Source organism: Triturus cristatus, chromosome 3_1, assembly GCF_964204655.1.
Source record: "Triturus cristatus chromosome 3_1, aTriCri1.1, whole genome shotgun sequence".
In the NCBI taxonomy this organism is placed as follows: domain Eukaryota; kingdom Metazoa; phylum Chordata; class Amphibia; order Caudata; family Salamandridae; genus Triturus; species Triturus cristatus.
In genome coordinates, this window is record NC_140583.1 from 683,860,431 (window position 1) to 683,881,592 (window position 21,162).

A 21,162-nucleotide genomic window follows, 5' to 3' on the forward strand; every position below is an offset into this window, starting at 1 on the left:
GTCTGCTACAGCAGCCTGTGTAAGGCGGTGTATGCACCCCTTACTTAGATATAGGTTCCCAATATCTATCCATATCACTGTACATATAAACCTAGCAGGCCTTATCAATCCTGAAGGCAGGGTTCCTTGGTTTTATGTGAGAGGGTGCCCATACATGAGCAGAGCCCCTCTGCAGCCTTCGCAACATGTATTCCGGTGTTGTTTGTGATGCAGCCAAACCATATACTCTTAAGTGCATTATAAACTCACGGTAAATTCTAACTTTGGAATGGCTGCATGGAAACATGTCGTGTTTGGTGTCAAACACCTTGGAATCATACCTCCACACCAGTAACTGGTGTGGAGGTATGATTCCACCCTACTAGAGGGAGAAACATGACAGCACCGGTACACCTTGGAATCATACCTCCACACCAGTAACTGGTGTGGAGGTATGATTCCACCCTACTAGAGGGAGAAACATGACAGCACCGGTACACCCGGTACCAGCTTCACAGACCCTGGCATCACAAAATGGATGCTGCCAGCCACAGACACAAGTCTGCCCTCCTGCTGCTGGACGAAACTCCGGCAGGGGGCAGCTAGACAATAGGTTTCCTGTCACAGGGAGGTGTGACCACCTCCCAGACAGGCTTTAGCATATTGGGGCTGGGTGGGTGCACACCAAGAGTGCTTTGATGTCTGTACTGGGGGCACATTTGGTGTCCCTGTGCATAGTCCAGCTCAAACCGGTTGCAGGGGCTACCAGCCCCTGCTCTGGTGCGTACCTGGACAAAGTACATGGGTGTAGCCACCCCTCTGTCCTGACACACCCATAGGTGGGTCCCCAGAGTTGGTCCCACCACTTCCTTGGGTACAAAGTAGGAACCCCTGGCTACAGATTTACCTGGACGAAACTCTGCTACAGAATCCCAGAACTTCTACTATCCACACGACGTTGGATGACCGAAGAATCTCCCTTGGAGTAAAGGAGTTACTCCCCTTCAAGGCAGGCACCAAAGACACATCTGTCTGGTTTGCAACTACGCAGCTCCTGAAGGACTCCGAAGACTTTGCAACAAAGGAGGTGGGTTTCCAAGCTTTCCCGAGACTGATCCTTGCTCTCAGCAATCCTGAGATCCAAAGCCCTCGTGGGGACCGTGCAACCCGAAGAACCCCTGGACACCGTGCACATTTGCAGCAGCATATGCTTTTTGGCGATCCCTGAGGCTGTGCTTTGGGCTACTTGTAGTCCAGACCCCGAGCAGTGATTCCACCGAAGATTACTGGCCTACACTGCTCGAGTGTAGGCCTCTTGAGGTCCCTGAGAAGGGTACTTTATCTTTCAACAGGCTTACCTGGTTGCTCCAGACGTGCCCTGACTCTCCATCGCTTGGGGAGTCCACAGGACCTTGCTGGTCTACACCGAAGCCGTTTTACTCTCACCGCGTGGGTTGCCGTTGCCAAGGCTTGTTGGTCTCCAATCCGGACACTGATCCCCCCAGCACTCGACATCCTTCGTGGGACAGCTCGCCTGCAGACTGTAGTCGTGGTCGACAGATCCTGGTCCCCATGGCAGTGGAGTCAAGCTTCACCTCATCGCACCTGAAACACCTGACATCGGTTGGCATTCGTCTATTGTGCCCCTGGTCACTGGCAAGTGACCCAGACTCTGCCCCCTATGCTTTCAGGTTCGTCTCATCTTCGATCCAGGCTTGGATCACACCGGACACTTTTCCTTTCCACGGCAGGAGCACTTTGCAGCAACTCTCCATTGGAAACGACGAAGATTCCAGACACCATTTGACACCTATGCACCCGGCTTCCCTGGGTTAGGTAACACGAGTACTCCAGTGCTCACGTGGGTGCTGGCCTTAGAACCTTCTAAGTTGAAAAGGGTTTGCTCCACGTCCTCTCCTGAGTGTCCTTAATCTTTAACATTCCAACCGCGACTTTCCCATAAGATTGTACGGAGCTTGCGGCTGTGTTCTCACACTGCACACATCCCCCGTGGGTCCCCTGTGTCACTACCTTGGGTGGTTCTTTGGGGTCCCAGCAATTCCACATGCTCTAGGAACTGTGTCTACTCAAGTCGTGGTTCTTATACCACTTTCTTTATATATGGTTTGGTCTCCCCCTGGGGCCCATTGTATATTGTGCTATTTACTGTCGTTTTAGAACTGTAATACTGTGTGCCTTGCGCTCTAATCTCATAAAGATGTTAGTAGTGAGTGTTTAGTAATGAACACATATATTTTATAAATATACCTTGTGTGGTTCTCCTTTCATTTGGTCATTCAAGAGGCTATAATCTGGTAACCAAGCTGCTTTACATTCCTTCGAGACTTAGCCTGGAGGCTGCTCTCCATAGCTACCACTAGGATAGCTTTCAATAAAGGTTGTCTTAAACCTAAATATCAATAAGGGTTCTTTGGACTGGTGCAAGGTGCCCACTATAACTAATGGGCAGCATATACCAGGCTACCTTCTCACAACATCTCCTTCTCACATGCCTCTGAAGAACAATGCTCAACTTCCCGGATGCCGGGGGCCTCCGCGTAGACCATGTGATCTTCTTCGGCCCTCACCACTAAACAATGCAGACTAAAAGGGGTTGATGGAATGGACTACCTTCCAACATTGCCCCAGTGCAATTCTTGTTGTCAGTGGTTGAACCATAACAATACCATCTGTGAGCTCTGCCTCACCTTCCATTTAGAGTAAACCCTAAGGTATCAAAGGGAAATACTGGGCTGATTGCAAGATGCCCCATCTGACATCCTCTTAGATTTCAGAAATCTTTGGGGAGAAAGATCCCTTTGGTGCGGAGCAAGGCGAAGAGGCCGCCCATCAGGAATTGGACCTCGTACTAATACCACGCGCATGCCGTAAGCCCTACATGTGTTAAGGGTGGTGAGCATTTCTTTACTCTCTCCAAGAGGACGCCAAAGGCATTGACGACCCAGCACCAAACCTCCCATCCACCCCGAAACCCTTGTTGTCAGCCCGATCTGAAGAATCGGCGTACCGATCTTACAGTGGGTCCAGGATGAGTTTGACACAGGGTACAACTGTCAATATAATTAGTCCATCATCAGGAAGATTTTGGCGAAATCATGTATGCTAGGACCATCAGAGACACTTCCCTACAAGAGGCGACTTCTCTTCGAGGGTGAACCTTCTTTGAGGCTCCCTCCTCTGAGGTGGCAGCAAAGAGACACAGAGGCATACATAAGCCCTCTTCCTCCACCATCAACTGCACCTGACCCTCTCAGCCTTCGCCGGAGTTCCCTGAGGGATCCCCACACAGCATCTCTAGCCCTGCCAGTCCATATGATCCCTTCGACCCTTATGACCAGCCCTGGTCTAAGAAGCCACAGATAATCTCGGGATGACTATAGAATTGATCCCCCAGGCAACCTTGATATGGATCACTACCCAGGCAAAGCATTCCTTCCAGACAATATTATGGCCTACCGCAAGATCATACAACAGGCCAGTGTTCCATTAGGTGGAAATGCACGTCATCCAAGAGAGAGACTACTTCCTTTTGGATATGCTCTGAAAGTCTGAGCAGACTGTGCAGTTCTACCCACATACAAACGTATGCAAAAATTCGCCCTCTAATTTTGGGGAGCCAGTTATGGTGTAGTGGTGACGGAGTTTTAGATACACACATTGCTATGTTAGCATAAGCGTCTTAGAAGCTAGGAACGCCATCTTGTCACTTTTGCTGCTTTTGCACACAACACTGCAGATAGATGTTATTATATGAAAACTGCTGGCTTGCTTTTTCTTCACATGAGAACGGTCTGTTCACATCCCTGGATGTGCACAGCGACCTTGGTCTGAACATTGTGTGCAGACACAGTCAGGGCCAACAAACAATGTATGCTTTTGAATTCAGGTTGATCGGCCCACGTTCTAGCCATAACACGCACACAGCTGCAACTATCTGAAATTCGAGAGCCTTTAATATTGCAGTCTGCGTGCATTAGACACACATTCTGGAGAAGAGTTTTTCCAGGCACAGAGCAAAGCTGATCCTGTGATGTGATTCACCTAAGCTGATATTTACGTTATGGGGTTCCCCATTGAAACCTAGAGACCTTCTATTAGTTTAATAATACTAGCTTACTAGTGAAGGGAAGGTGACGGTATTCCACTATCATTTGTAACATGATTTCTCCCTTCATTTTTTATGGTATTGTAACAATGCTGATGGTTTTATTTTTAATCATTTGTCTGCTTATGTTAGTTAAAGTACTGCATCTTAGGACACGTAGTTTATAAAATAAACCTTTTATACTTTACTGTGTCTCTGATTACTCTTGTTGTGGACTGATATGAGAATAATAACAAACAGGTATTTCTTATTCCCACCATTCCTGAGAGTACTCTAAGTCACATGTTCTGGGTTGTCTAATCATTGGTAGCACCAAGATGATATGGAGAGCGAATGAGACACTGATGCTAGTCGGATAGGGGTTCTGGGTACTGAGGTGAGTTTTTGGAACACCGCAATTCACTGAGGTCCTGGTTTCCTGCGCATAGTTCTGTGCATGAGCAGAATCCCTGCAACATGGCGCACCTAACGTTTGGTCTTACGATTTGAGACGCCTTAGTAGTGCTTATATTAGTCCACGACGCCCTCACTCTTGTTTCCGGATAACGGGAGTGACGGTTTTAACCTACCTATTAGTTCAATAGGTTCAGTCAAGCTTGTCAATTAAAAAGGTTTTTATATTTTTGAACCCTTGTGATACTATAATATAGATTGTTTTTCTTCTATGTGTCCTTATGGCTGCGGTCGATATTGCGGCGCATAGCCGAGCACCTCTCCGGCGTCATTTGACACAGTTCGGGGTACCGGACTATGGGATGGCTGTTATTTTTGTGGTGAGTGCCGATGCATCATATCTCTACGAGTTGTTTTACTCTTGGGTTACTATGCCGGCGGTGAATGCGGACGACAGTACGTTTCTCTCCTATACGCCATATAGGACGCAGGAGATTCCAATTTCGGCTTGGCAGCATCGCATTTGGTTTAATGGTGCCCTTCCCCATATGGTTACACCAGTTTGTTGGGCCCTTTGTCAATTCCAGGGGCCACTTGGCCAGTATTGGCCGGATTTACACCTCATCCTCGTTATTTGAATGCTACGGTGGATGAGTTACGTGTCCTCCATACAGCCCTGATTACAGTACATCGGGCTTTAGTTCAATACGTTTCACGCAACGTGCAAGTGGGGGCACCTGTTGTTGCGGAGCAGCCAGCTGGCCCGGCCGGGATTGTCATTAGTCCCGTCATGGTTAATTTGGTAATGGGCAAGTACCCCCAGAATAAGGAGGATTTACCTTATTGGCTTGCTGAGAAATTTGACCAGCTGGAAGCAGTATTTCCGCACTCTACTCTTGTGGAGGAACACAGGACACTCACCATTAGTTTGCAGAAAGACTTAGTCCCAGAGGTGGCCGATTGTGACAACTGGGGTAAAGTTTTAGCAACAGTCTACTCGAAGTGCTTTGGCACCCCATCTATGGCCGTGCTTCCCTCTGTCAACAAACGTGTTCAAGATAAACACGGTCTGGAGGCGGCGGTCGAGTTGGGAATGAGGCTTGTCGGTGTGTTCGACGTAGTTGCCACTCTCATCCTTGGTAACCTCAAGGGAGATGCGGTTCACTTTCAAGTGGCGAATGGTTTAGCCCTAGTTGACGAACTCGTGGAGGCTTATAGAACTATTGGCCGCAGTAGTTTGGGGATTAAGCCTACTATTGTCATTCCAGATGTACAACAGCAAACTAAGGCGAGTTCGTCTATCAAAGACGATCGTTCATCTTTTCCTTAACAGAATTGGAGAACTAAGAAACAAGGAAAGCAGCAACAGAAACAGGGGTCTCGTCCTGCGTCACCGGTACAGGCGTCTAGTGAACGCACATATGTTTGCGCGATCGCTCTAGGTTTAGGTCACGTGACAGATTTCAGGTTGCTGACCAACGCTCTCCTCGTTATTCACAGGAAACATCGGCCTCACAGTCCAGTGACGGAGAACGTGGCAAAGGTCGGGGTGCCCAACAAGGACGTGAGCAACCCCTTCAGCCTGACAGTAAGAGCAAGCAGGACGAATTTGAACGTCAACATCCCCCGTTTCAGAAGAAGAAAGTTGCTGCGTTGACAGCGAGGTATGCCACAGATAGTGAGAACGCAGCTTCGGAACCTGACCTGGGCACTAACGCTGCTCGACAGCGCAGCGGAGGGTAGAGTAGTGCGGCAAGCACTGCGTCCATATCTGGAGGCGACAGCAACTGACACGTTCATTACTGTAGAAACTGCAGACACTAGAGTGGCTCCCCCTGACAGACTATATTACATAGTCCTTTTGATTCAAGGTGACATACAACGTACAATACAAGGGATTTTTTGGGATAATCTGACCTCTACATATGATATTCTATTAGCAGAGGCGGACTGGCCCCCAGCTTTCATTTTAACTGCTCCTAGAGGGGAGGAAGTAATCCTCCCATCCTTCGCGCTCATAGTGCCAAAGGATCACGCTCAAAGATTTGCAGAAGAGTTGGCCCAGGTGCTTGCTCCGGCTCTGTACCGTACTCCGGTTGGGTGGGATAAATTGTCGCCAAGCCATGAGATTCCTTTACGGTCTATGCCGCAGCCCCAATATCCCATGCGCCGCGAAGCTAGATCTCACGTCGCAGAAATCCTTGAGCAATTGGAATATCAAGATGTTATTGAAACCTATCACCTATGAATAATCCTCTATTCACTGTAACTAAACCTGATGGGTCGCACCGCATAGTTTTGGATTACCGGCATTAGAACTCTCATTGTCGGACTTGTGCTGTACAGAATACCCACAGTTCTGCCCTCGTTGATAGTCTCGTGAGAAAACGGTTTAAGACCACACTTGACATATCCAATGGCTTTTTCAGCCATAATCTGTCCTCTATTAGTAGTCAGTGGACAGCGTTTACTTCTGGCGGCAAACAAAAACAGTTCAAGAGATTGGCCATGGGCTATAAAAACCGCCTTGGCATCTTTGCCGCACGTGTAGTCTCTCTGTTAGAGAGCATTGACCCTGATGCGTACTCGTATGTTGACAATATCTATCTCACAGACGAATTATGGCCTCATCTGTGTTGCGTTGATCGCATCATTGTTATGTTTGCGGACTTGGGTTACAAATTCAACTTTGCGAAGTCACACGTCGCGGAGTATACAGTGTTGTTTTTGGGCTACGAGCTCAACAATGAAGGTCGAGGTTTACCCCCTCACTTCTTGGAGAAGTGCGCATGTTTGCGTGCTCCGACAACGCTGAAAAAATTAGTCTTTACTGGGTTTTCTGAATTTCGGGTGTACTTACATTCCCGATTATGCCCAGCGTATCAAGCCGCTATATGCCTTGGTACAACCTACTTTTTCCAAGTCGAGCTGGCTGCCAGAGCATTCAGCTATCTTGCAATCTTTGCAGGCTGATCTTCTTGCTTCGAAATACTTACTGACACGTGATAACCACACTAACCTGGTAATAAGAATTGTGCCTGGCGCAGTGGGTTTCACGTACTTAACGTTCAATGAGGGCGACACGGTCCCCATTGCCTACAAATCACACTTGTACACTTCGGCTGAAATGCGCTTTTCCACTGTCGAGAAAGTTTTGACTGCGGTGCAGATGGTGATTCTGAAAGAGAGAGCACTGTCGCAAGGGAAACGCATGTTGGTTGTTACACCGTATCCTGCTGTAGAGGCAGTAACAAAAGCCAGTGTACCTAATTCTAAAGCTTTGCATCCCCGTTGGATACAATGGGCTACTTCCTTGACATCACCGGATGTCACATACATCTTTGATGCCTCATTGTAGACTCAGGAGTACTTACAGAATGAATTTGTTCATCCCGCTCCTCTGTCATTGCGCCCACTTGAGGATTACCATTGTCATATACACACGCGGTTCTGCGCAACCGGCAACGGGATCAAAGCATGCTTATTCAGCGGCCTGCGCAATTGTGGCTGGTACTTTCGTGAATGGTGAATTCAAGTCTGATGTCATGCATACACAGTCATTGGGTGATTGTACCTCCCAGTTGGCGGAGCTACGTGCTCTTGTGATTGCACTGGAGTTTGCTGATCCTCGTGTTACTACTCTTCTAGCAAGTGACTCGTTTTACTGTGTTCAGTCTTTTAATGACCATGTATTCTTTTGGTCTCAAAATGAATATCGTGATTCCAAGGGTAGCACAATTAAGCATAAAATGCTTTGGGTTCGAGTGGCAGAACGTCAACAGAATCTACCTCTCGTGAATGTGATTGACACTCTTGGGCACCAGCGAGTTGGTGTCCACGCTGTCGGGAACATCTTAGCTGACGAAGCAGCGAAAACTGCAGTGGCAACATATTTAGTAGCAGCAGTTACAAGATCCAAAAGTAAGATTGATGATGACATCTTGGGAGCTATTGCTGCGACGGAGAAGGGAAGTAATTACCCTAGAGGTTTCCCTTCTCAGTACTCTTATCATTTAAGCCCTGATAAAGTTCCTTAAGTGAGAATTAACAACGTTGGTGACAGGTTGATTCCCAACGCGGACTGCAGACCTTCCTTGATAATAGCGGCTCACGAAGGTATGGCCTCTGCCCATGCCGGCGTTTCAGCCACTGTTACTCTTTTACAACAACATTACTGGTGGTGCGGATTGTATAAACAAACTCGTGCTTATGTTCTTAATTGTGACATTTGCCAGCAGATTAAACCTTCCACTTCTACGCGCCCGCCACAAACGCAGTTGTATATATCTAATAAACCACTTGGGTTTGTTTATCTAGATCACTGCGGTCCTTTCTCCTCTGATACTGCGTATAAGTACATCTTGGTTGCAGTAGATTCATGCACACGTTTTCTTTGGGAATGGCCACAAAGGAGTGCTGATGCTCGAACTGTCATCAGGGATTTGCGTGTCTTTGTGGGAATCTTTGCATTCTGACCAAGGTCCTGCGTTCGCCTCGAAGGCGTACAAAGAAGTCATGAGAAGTTTATGGGTCCAAGTCAAATTTTCATCTCCATACCGGCCTGAGGGCAATAGTGTTGTGGAACGGATGAACCGTGACTTAAAGCAATCCCTGACAGCTAGGGTTTTAGGCACTGGCAGGAACTGGTTAGCCCATCTGTATAACATACACTTAATAATCTCCCTAGAAGGTCTCTGGGTGAACGGACTCCATACGAAATGCTCTTTGGCATAAAGAGGTTTGTCCCGGACCTTGATGGTCTAGACATGGCGGCGTCAGCCGCACCCTTTGACGTAGATGATCACTGTGCTATATTACAGAATCTACAAGAGACCAGAGTCAGTCTTGCAAAGGAACACTTGCCCTCCACAATTGATGCTGCACTTCAGATTCCAGTAGTCGGCTGGCTACCTCGAGTTGGTGACCTGGTCCGTGAGAAGGTGGAGAACAAGAAGGAGTTCGGCCCCTCTTATCGTGCACCAGTGCTTGGTGTGCAGTGTACAAGAACAGTAATTTTACCTCCACTTCCTGGTCGCAAGGATAACAGGTACATCTCCATTGACAATGCCAAACTACAGCGAGTGGCCGATTCTTCTTAGTATGACTCCAGCGGTCTCTTGTCCAGCGATGCTGAGAAATTCTGTTTTGGCTCCGGCAAATACCAACAGGCTTGACTATGCCATCGAGATACATACAGTTACTAATCCTTTGTTGCCTCCATTGGCTGGTGGTCAATCTGAAGATACTGAGTATGCTTATCCCACAGATGTACCGTTGCCTTGTTTACATTCAACTGCAGTTGACCAGTCACGATTTTCATTTGATACTAACTCTATGACTTCCAATCCCCCATCGAAAGTTTCTATTTTTGCTACTTGGGTTAAGAGACATTTTTTAATTCCCCCCTGGACTTACATTTGGCTGATGCTCATAAGTATCTTTTTGTTTATGTCCATTGGATTTGTGGTGGTATTTTTTTTGTCTTCTAAATGGACACTACCTCACCGAAAGATCTGCAGTTAGACTAATTGATGGAACTTTGGCCCCCCACTCCTCATCGCACATCATGAAAAGGGACCAGACTTTTGTCAATATTACTGCCTGGCCTGTGTTAGATGGGATTGTGTGGGATGCTGTTAAATTTTACATTTCTGGACCCACAGAGGTTATTAATGTCCCCAATGTGCTTCGTGTTTCTATGGGTGATGTTGTGAAACAAAACATCTACTCTGATGATTGAGACGTTCAGGCCATAGAGGCACTATTTTCTGATTTGAAATATTATGCTGCCTTTGATGCTGAAGATTTGTATTTAGACACTGCTAATTATGGGGAACTATTTTGCTACCAACATTATGGCAATCATTTCCTACATAAAGCCAATACCTTTAGAAATTTTGTAAATTTTACGCAATGGGAACATTGTCCGGCACCCATGGAAGGCAGCTCCAGCACATTAGTGAACAAATTTACATATTTTTCTGATTTCAGAGTTTCTAACCCTGAGGCCTTTTATTTTAAAGTGGCGGCAGAGTCAGCTTCGAAGGTTAGGCTGACCCACACTAAATTATTGTATTCCAAGTCCTTTATGGATGAATTGGCTATCGGGGGCTATGAGCTGTGGAAAGATACTATTGATCTTAAATCTGTTTGGGGTTCTAAGAAATGGCAGGTGCAAGGGACTGAAGCTCTGCATCGTGCTTGCCTTATCCCAAACCACATGTTATTTTTTAATTCGACTATTTTTCAAACCACCTGTTTTGGATTGGCTACTACTAAAAAGATGAATTCCCCCTCTATTCCTGATCTGGTTGCTTATCCTAATTGGGATAATCATACAGATCTGTCCCTCGAAGAGTTGCAGTCGTAGATTACTAACACATCCTTCAACATTTCCAATTTAAATAGTGAAGGATGGTTGATATGGCAGAAAAGCTGATTCCTGTCAACATCGTTTTCTGAGTCTATACCCTGGATATACACAGGTTAGAGTGGACCCACGCTTTGAATCTTCCCATGCGATTACTACCTATTCTGTAGGGAAGTTATGTCAGAACTGGCTGCAACATTCCACCTTGGCATCTGTTAAACTTCATTTATCAAAATTGCATGACAAAATAGATTTGAATGATTTTGTTAAGGGTCCTGTGGGTGGCAGGTCCAAAAGATGGGTATATGCTATTTATAACGAAGTTTGGAAATTATCTCAAATTGAAGTGGCCTCCAGATTGAGAGCTATTGATCAAGCAAATTTGGAAAAAGTGCTAGCTGTTATCGATAATAGCATTAACACCCTTTCTTCCAGAATTTACACATTAGATAATATTGTTTCATCTGTTGTGGATATTGTGCAGGATGATCTGTCTGTGTTATATCATGGTCAAAATCAATTGCGTTCGATAATGCAGTTTGCATGGACTTTACAAACATTGAAGGCTGGGAAAGTTCCCTGGGACTACATGAATACATCGTCTTTATTCCTTCCATTTAATTTGACTGCAAAACAGCAGTTCATGTCCATGAAGGATGCAACATACTCATTACTGCATATTGAAAAATTAGAACCTTTGCCTTTCTCTGTGGCCCAATTGAACTCCGCTGTGTGGCTTATCCACGGGTTAATCACCTTGCCATTTCCTTTGTTTAAGTTCAGTTCCTGTATGAAACATTATGCCCTAGGCAGATATGAACCATTGGGTACTGCTTTTTTGCATGAAGTTTGGTCACTCCCATTTACATACAGATGCATGAGAGAAGGTAAAGAGGTTTATTTGAAAGGTGAGGAATGCACTTCCACACCTGATCACTCAGTAGTCTGTAGGCAGATTCAATTGCATGGTGCATGCAACGTTCAGGCACCGAATTTAGCTTGCGTTCTGAAGGGGATTCCAGTGCCAGCTATTACTCCCACTTTTACATTGTTAGCCAACGGTAGTTATTTGCTTCTAAATAATGAGGCTTGCTGCGGGATGTTAGTGGGAATTCCCTACATTGTGACTGTCTCACAACGAGTAGTCTGCTGTAAAAATGTCCTTTTCCCGTCCCCGCATGGGAGGCTGGATGTATCCATCTGGCCTTCCATCCCAACCTTGAAAGCAGAGTTCAAAAAGATGAACAGAATAAGGGCTCTATTGTCTCAAAAAGAAGTCGCTCTGACTTCCTCCCGTGAAACATTTGTCCTTCACGTAGCAAACACCTGCACCGAGGTGCATGCACTTTTGAATACTGATCTCCCCCTTCACTTCGGTGCTCTGAGTAACACTACATTCATTGCCTCGTCTACAACTGGCTTGGTGCATTTTTTCAAAGTTGTGAGCTCCGGTCTCGTGACCTCTTTCCAAACAATCTTTGGTGTGATACCGGCATTTTTTCATTCTATTTTTTCCAGCGTCTTCGGCGGGCTCCCGTTGATTCTCGCCCTCACGGCTGGTGTGCTCCTGTTGGTCTGCTTGCTGCGCAATGGATGCACAATATGTGTCACACGACCGCCTGCCCCGGCTGCTCCATCTTCGTACCCGGATGCTTGAATATTATGGAACATTGCCACTGGCCACTTTAAACATAGCATATGGATTGTCCTTTCGGTTTTCCTACTTTACTTGCGTGCAACCTGTTTTTCATTGCCTAGATTGTCCCTTCGAATGGGTCTCTGGATTTGTGCCTGTCGAACTTGATGTCTCCTGCCCCGGATTATGATCGACTAATGAGTCCCTTAGTGGCTCATGAGTTGGACTGTTCTGGTATCAGGATTATGGCCTGTGGAGCGGCACATGGAGTCTTAGGGAATTGGGACATCTGTACGGTAGCATATGACTTCTTGGCGAGAAGTTACATTGAGGAACACGCAAGTTGCCCTCTGATTGTGCTAGAGGCGCCAGTTATCGAGGAACATGTATGTTCGTTTGCCTTGTTAGACTGGATGGCGGAAACTTTTACAGAGCATTCTAATGACTTCCCTCTTGGAGGCTGTCGCTACTTATTGTGCTTACACGTTGATAGATTAACTTGGATGTCGTTCAACTTTCCATGTATGAACTACACATTTTTTAGTTTTTTTGAGTTTTTTTGCCATTTAGGCTGGACTGAGCCATTGCAAATTGTTACATATTTTCCCCCTTTTTTTTTTCTTCTCATATTTTACGCAGGTTTTTCAAACTTTCACTCCCCTTTATATGGATTTACAATACAGGCACTTGATTCTGTCACTGTCGAACTTGAACTCTGCGTTCCTTAATTGTATCCCTATTTGTTCGTGGTCCGATCAAGGGGGGGGGGGGGTGTAGTGGTGACCGAGTTTTAGATACACACATTGCTATGTTAGCATAAGCGTCTTAGAAGCCAGGAACGCCATCTTGCCACTTTTGCTGCTTTTGCACACCACACTGCAGATAGATCTTATTATATGAAAACTGCTGGCTTGCTTTTTCTTCACATGAGAACCGTCTGTTGTTCACATCCCTGGATGTGCACAGCGACCTTGGTCTGAACATTGTGTGCAGACACAGTCCGTGCCAACAAACAATGTATGCTTTTGAATTCAGGTTGATCGGCCCATGTTCTAGCCATAACACGCACAAAGCTGCAACTGTCTGAAATTCGAGAGCCTTTAATATTGCAGTCTGCGTGCATTAGACACCCATTCTGGAGAAGACTTTTTCCAGGCACAGAGCAAAGCTGATCCTGTGATGTGATTCACCTAAGCTGATATTTACGGTATGGGGTTCCCCATTCAAGCCTAGAGACCTTCTATTAGTTTAATAATACTAGCTTACTAGTGAAGGGAAGGTGACGGTATTCCACTATCATTTGTAACATGATTTCTCCCTTCATTTTCTATGGTATTGTAACAATGCTGATGGTTTTATTTTTAATAATTTGTCTGCTTATGTTAGCTAAAGTACTGCATCTTAGGACACGTAGTTTATAAAATAAACATTTTATACTTTACTGTGTCTCTGATTACTCTTGTTGTGAACTGATATGAGAATAATAACAAACAGGTATTTCTGATTCCCACCATTCCTGAGAGTACTCTTAAGTCGCATGTTCTGGGTTGTCTAATCATTGGTAGCTCCGAGATGATATGGAGAGTGAATGAGACACTGATGCTAGTCGGATAGGAGTTCTGGGTACTGAGGTGAGTTTTTGGTACACCACAATTCACTGAGGTCCTGGTTTCCTGCACATAGTTCTGTGCATGAGCAGAATCCCTGCAACAATGGCATGGGTCGTTACACCAAGGGCAGAAAAAAAGAACATTCACCTAGTGACCCTGTTTTAATCAAAATGTAGGTTTCCCTAGGCTTCCTGTTAGTTCATACTGCCAGTAAACAGACTTCCACCCTGGTGACAAGTAAAGACTTTTTCTAGCATCGTGGCTGGGTATGGTAGGAGGAAGATTGGCTGATAGTTTCCGAGCTTGGCTGTATCTGCTGAGTGCTTCTTGAGAAGAACGCTGACGGCTGCATGCTACCAGGCTTCAGAGAAAGTGGCTGTGTGATGGAGATGTTGAGGATGAGCGAGATGGATTCACCAATTGGGGGTGGGGGGGCAGAGAGATGTCCTTTGCTGATGACTTGATGGGGGCATGGGCACGAGGGGGCCCCAGAGTGGATGGACTTTATGGTTGTGGCAGTCTCGCCTGTGGTGATGGTGTTTATGTGGTCAAGATACGTTCTTCAGCAAGAGATTGGTAGACTGGCTTCAAGGTAGATGGAGTAAGGTTGGGGTTCGGAGATTTTTTTGCTAAACATTTATCAGGCACTATTGCGTGGACATACTGGCCTGCCAACTGGCTATGGTTGGTCAGCCAGTCTTAAGGACTTCTTTCAGACAACTGCATTAAACACAAACTAGCCACTGCTTTTTTAGGGTACTCTTCTCAGTCTATACAGAACATTTGTATCTACAGCCACACATGACTTCGAACAGAAAATTTTACTTACTATATAAGATTCTCTCTGTAGCTTGTAGTGCTATAGATTCACATGTATTTACTCTCCTCCCTGGAAGCCTGTGTTCATTGCTTATGTCCTACTATTAACACGTGACAATGCACATGGTGTACCACGCTAGGCTCAATTGATACTCCATACACATTCTTCCCCACTGTACGAAAAAAGTAGCCAACATGGAGTTGGTGCCCATGCGCATCCTCCACTAAGGGAGGAGTCCCAGCACCTCTTGTAAATCGAAACACTTCTTTGAGCATAAACACTTGTAAAAGTCCAGGGTCAGCACTGCTTACAGGGTAAATAACCTCTTACTTTCTATCTAAAAGTAAACTTGACAGTGAGATGGTACAGGGTGTGGCCGAGGCTGCCTGTACTAGAATATAATTTCTTCTGTTTTTGCATGGTGAGAGCCTACTCAAAAAAGAGCTGCTCTGTGTTAGGTAGGTCTGAAAAGCATTTAGGGCTCCTCTTTAGTTTGGCAGCTAAGGCTTTGGCAAGATAGAAAAGATTATACACACATGTTCATTTCAAAATGCATTATCAGTTTACAAAGGGAACTAGGTGTAGCAGTAAAGCCAGGGTAAAATCAGAACTTAATCATATACTTGGGTACTGCCAGGCAGCAAAATAGGCCAGTGTGTTTTATTTCTTCAGTCACACTTTAGGTATCTCAGTGTGAATTGCCTCCTTATACCTGGTCTTTCTACTGTATATTTATGATTAAACAACATCATATTGTCTCCTCCTGATGCCTGAGACCAGGCACATCAACTTGAGAAAATTAGTTCTTAGTGCTTATCTTTTTAGCAGTAATGTCTGTTTTGCTTCATTGTTTGCAGTATGTTCTGGCAACAGACAGTTTTCAGCTTGGATACAGTGAAGATGGGCATTGCAAAGGAGAGGCAAACTTGAATATCCCACCTCCAGCTAGATTGCAGTGGGACATCCCAGCAGAGGTGAGTGTGACCAAGTGTTTAAGCCATTTCATAGTTCTCTACATAGCTTACTCTAAACCTTGTGACCATGTCAAAAGGTTTTCAGTTTACAAACCTGTTTGTATTTGGATACCTTTTGGCAAAATGGCACATACGGCAGATGAATAGAAGTTGTTTGACCTGCAGGTTGCCTGCATCAATGCATCATGTTTTACGTGGAGTATAAAGTTATTTAGTGGTGACTATGAAACAATGTGCAATGACTTACATTTTGTCTACTGTTAAGTTCCGTGATGGTTTCCCACTCACAATAACTGTGATTAGCTGCAGCTCCCAACAGTCATAATGTACCAAAGTAGAAGCCCGCATTTGCATGCGACTTCACTCTAGGGTGTTTAAAACTGTGTTTGAGGCATGTGAGCTGTAGATCACATGCTTTCCATACTCCTGCCATCGAGTGACTCTTTCGGGGATAGTGTGCATGGGCATCGACTCCATTGTCAGATTGTTTTTTTCTGCCATCTGGTTCGGACTGGTATTGCTGCACACCGCTTCAGAATCGATCCTTAGGTTCCTTCCCCCTCTGTGCATACTTCTCTCTACCTCGACGGTATTGGTTTAGAATGCGCTTTCTCTTTCCGTGGTTCGATTCGAATTTCAAGACTTTGACATTTTTACCGGAAGATCTGCGGGCAGCCTTCCGGCCCACCCGCGTCCATTAAGCTCCTCGTCGATGGAACGGACTCACTTTAAATTCTGTCCCCTGTGCCATGTGAAATATCCGTGTACGGACTCTCATCCAGAGCATAATTTGTTCTTGTCCCCCGAGTACAAAGAGCAAGACTGCAACACATGCTGATCCTTCAGATCAAAGATAACTCTCTGTGATTGTTGGGCTCGACATCGAGAGATGCAGGCGTTGGATGTCACACCTGACCTCTTCAGTGAAGATTCCGAACAAGAGGAGGTATCAGTGGCAGAGGAAGAGCTGGCTTCAGCTGCGTCTGACTCGCAGATCGACCTCGAGGATGATGTGCCTTAGGGACAAGGGGACGTGAGTACCGAAGACACCTTCCCCCCCTCTCCCACCGTCCCTAAAAGAAATCTAAGGCTTCGGTACCACCTCCGCCTCAAGGACAAGGTCGGCACCGAGAAGAGGTTTGTCACGCTCCGCCTTATGGCTTAGCACCGAAACACTCTGAAAAGCCTTCCGGCTGGGGACTGAGTCGGCCGAAGACCACTTTCGAGCTGAAACCTTCGAGCTCTGAATCTAAGATAGGTTCCGAACTGTAACCTAAGACACCGAAACTCAAGGATCAACCCTCGGAGTAGAAACCCTCCGCACTGAAAGGACATTATGGCTCGGCTCCAAAAGCTTCGGTGCCAAAAAGCAAAGACTTGCCTACAACACAACCGTATCCAAACATAGACACTGTACCTCCTAAATTGGTTTCGAAACAGAAAAACTGTATATTCACCCTGACACAGGGCATATCCATGCTAAAGATAGCACAAGCTTTCTGATGATGACAGTCCATGCAAAATTTATTTGAAGAAAAGGCACTAGTCCTTTCCATACACTTCCATTTCCTCCTCCTCCCTCTCCACCACAGCTTGATCCATTACATATTATACATATTACACCTAGTCAGTCTCCTCCACCTCAATTTGACGCAGGTGACACTGACGATGATGATGCACATTTACCAGATTCTCGGACGGACTACACAGCTGATCCTCCACAGGATACTGACCCAGATCGTTATCCTGCCAGGCCATCTCCACCTGATGACAATCTGTAATACCAACAGCTTATTGCTTGAGCAGCAGAACACCATGGGGTGCAGCTACATAAAGAGTGTTTAGAGGAAGATTTTCTAGGATCACATAAATCCAGTCAGACACTGCCTATGCTCAAGGGCATGTTAAGGCACACAAACGATATTTTTAAAGATCCTGTCCTTGCCAGAATACTTACTCCTAGAGTAGATAAAAATAAAAATCTTCCCCCACAGATCCTATTTTCATTAAGGGTCAGTTTCCACTTGATTCTTTAGTGGTATCAAATGCTAGAAAGAGAGCTAACTCTCGAGCATCAGGGGATGCCCCTCCCCCAAATAAAGAATCAAAGCTTATCGATGCTTCGGGCAAAAGTGTAGCTGCGCAAGCAGCTTATCAATGGCGTATTGCTAATACGCAGGGCTTACTAGCAAGATACGATAGAGACCACTGGGATGAAATGGAACAATTACTTCAGTTTCTCCTAGAGGAGCATAAGGCAAAGCCTCAGGATTTAGTCTAATAAGGCAAACTAATTTCTAATCCCTCTATCAGATGTGCTCTAGATAAAGCTCCCACCGCAGCTAGAGAGGTAAATACTAGTATCTTACTACGATGACATGCATGGTTACGGATATCAGGATTCAAACCTGAAGTCCAACAATCCATCCTGAATATACCTTTTGATAAAAAACATCTAGCCCAAAGTTAATCTAGCGCTCAAAAAAATTAAAAAGGACACAGATGTAGCAAAATCGATGGGGAGCGCTTCAATCTCCCTCAAATGGTGGTTCCTTTCAGCGCTCTTTTTATAGGGGAATGTCCAAGTCCACAGGCACTGACCAGAACACTTCCTCATAAAAAGGCAATTCCCAATCATCTATTACAAGAGGATTTTTCAGAGGATGTTATAGGGCAAATAGTCCCAGGGGCAGAGGTAAAAATGCCACACCTCGCACTTCCCCTTCCTCAAGTAAACAGTGACTTCCCAACACTTCCCTCCGACTACTCCACACCTGTTGGAGGAAGACTTCAAGACTTTCTCCCCATTTGCAAATCAATAACAACTGACAAATTGATGCTTGGAATTATCCAATATGGTTATTTCCTGGAGCTTATCCACAATCCTCCAAACATTCCTCTATCTCACAATATGTCACAAGACCGCCAGCACTTGCTTTAACAAGAAGGGCAATCTTTATTACTCAAAGGGGCTAGTGAACCAGTCCCAATTCAGTACCAAGGGTCAGTTGTTTATTCCATTTACTTTCCAATTCCCTGAAAGGACTGCTCCTTGAGACCTATTCTAGATCTCAGAGAGTTAAACAAATACATATTGTCATGGCACTTTCACATGGTAACTCTTCAACAACTACTTCCCCTCTTGAAGCAGGGTGAATTTGGTTCCTCTAGATCTAAAAGACGCCTACTTTCATATTCCAATTTATCCCGCTCATCGCAAATACCTCAGGTTTGTGATAGCAGGCAAACATTACCAGTTCAAGTACTTCTATTTGGTGTCACCACAGCCCCCAGAGTGTTCAGCAAATGTCTCGCAGTAGTAGCCACTCATCTCAGAAGACAATGTATACATGTCTTCCCTTACCCGGACGACTGGCTTATCAAAGTGGGCACTTACCAGAACTGTATACTACACACTCAGACAACAGTACACCTACTTCATCAGTTGGGTTTTACAATAAATGCACAAAAATGTCATCTGTGTCCGGCACAAGTGCAATCTTATCTGGGAGCTTTCCTCGACACTCCCAAAGCTCTAGCCAGTCCCAATGTAGCCTTGGATTCACAATATTCAGGCCAAAATATTACAATTTCAACCCAATCAATCATTACCAGCCAGTCTTCATGCAACTGCTGGGAATGATGGCATCCTGCATTGTAATCGTACCTCATGCAAGGCTTCACTTGCGTCCTCTGCAAGAATGTCTAGTGCGTTAGTGGAATCAATCACCGGGTCTATTAACCGATCTAGCCACACCCATCGCTCTCTGCAGTGGTGGAACACTCAAAACTTAGCAAAAGGGCGGCCTTTCATAGACCCGATCCGCAGACTATACTGACAGCAGACGCATCGTTAACAGGTTGGGGTGCCAATCTTCAACATTACACAGTACAAGGGCTGTGGTCGGATAATCACAAATGTCTCCAAATAAACTACCTGTAACTTATAGCAGTGTGCCTAGCACTCAAAGCTTTTCTTACCCACCTTATAGGCAAGACTGTCTTAGTTCCAGCGGATAACATGACAGCAATGTACTACCTACAGAAACAGGAAGGGACACACTCTCTCCAGCTGTCGCGCCTTGAACAAAGAATTGGTCAATTCATCACAAAATCTATCTCTTAGAAGAACACCTTCCAGGAGTAGACCATCAGATTGCAGACCTGCTCAGCAGACATAGGCAGCAAGTACACGAGTGGAAACTTCATCCCCAAGTTGTTCTTCCCTACTTTCAAAACCGGGGATTTCCACAAATAGATCTGTTTTCCACAACGCAAAATGCCCAAACTTCATATCCAGGTTCCCACACCGAGCATCCAAAGGCAATGCTCTATGGATGAATTGGTCAGGCATATTTTCTTATGCTTTTCTGCCTCTCCCACTAATTCCATTACTGGTTCGGAAGCTCAGACAAACGTCCCTCACCCTGATCTTAGTAGCCGCCACATGGGCTCGTCAACCTTGGGTCCCCACCCTGTTAGAACTCTCGGTGGTTCCACATCAAAAGCTACATCTCACACCCTGTCTCCTCACTCAGAGCCATGGAGAAATCAGACATCCAAATCCCACAGAACTCAACCTAGCCATTTGGCTCCTGAAGTCATAGAGTTTGGTTATTTACAACTACCACCAGACTATGAATATTCTCAAAGAAGCTAGAAAGCCTCCTACTAGAGCATGTTATGCAGCAAAATGGAAACGGTTTGGTGTCTATTGTAACAACATCTATCCACTAAATGCTTCCATACAGAACATCATTTGTTATCTGTTGCATTTACAGTAGTGTGGATTAGCTTACACATCCATTCATTTACATCTAGCAGCGGTAGCTGCATACTTGCAAAATAGACAACACTTATCTCAATTTAGAGTACCAGTGATTAAAGCCTTCATGGAAGGATTAAAAAGGGTCATACCACTAAGAATTCCCCCTGCTCCAGAGTGGAACTTGAACATAGTCCTTGCTAGGCTAATGGGTCCACCTTTTGAACCAATGCACAAATTGTTTTCCTCATTGCGATAACCTCCTAAATTTCTCCCTAAAGTAGTTTCTGATTTTCATATCAATCATTCAGTTGAGTTACCTGTGTTCTTTCTACGACCTGATTCTGTAGCAAAACGTGCTCTACACACACTTGATGCTAGACATGCTATACTTTATTACATAGAAAGAACCAAAGAATTTAGGAAAACAAATCAACTATTTGTTGCTTTTTCTCCACCTCACAAGGGCAGTTTATATTTGTCAGGTAT

General features: G+C 45.3%; 1 protein-coding gene across 4 annotated transcripts in view; it reads left to right on the top strand.

Annotated features, from left to right (window-relative positions):
* The window catches only part of CPT1A (carnitine palmitoyltransferase 1A), a 386,602-nt gene that overhangs the window by 208,428 nt on the left and 157,012 nt on the right, over nucleotides 1-21,162 (top strand). For all 4 annotated transcript variants that reach the window (XM_085644765.1, XM_085644763.1, XM_085644764.1 and 1 more), the window contains exon 13: nucleotides 15,792-15,908. In XM_085644765.1, the coding sequence (XP_085500891.1) occupies nucleotides 15,792-15,908 (117 nt within the window). The remainder of the gene's footprint in view (nucleotides 1-15,791; nucleotides 15,909-21,162) is intronic.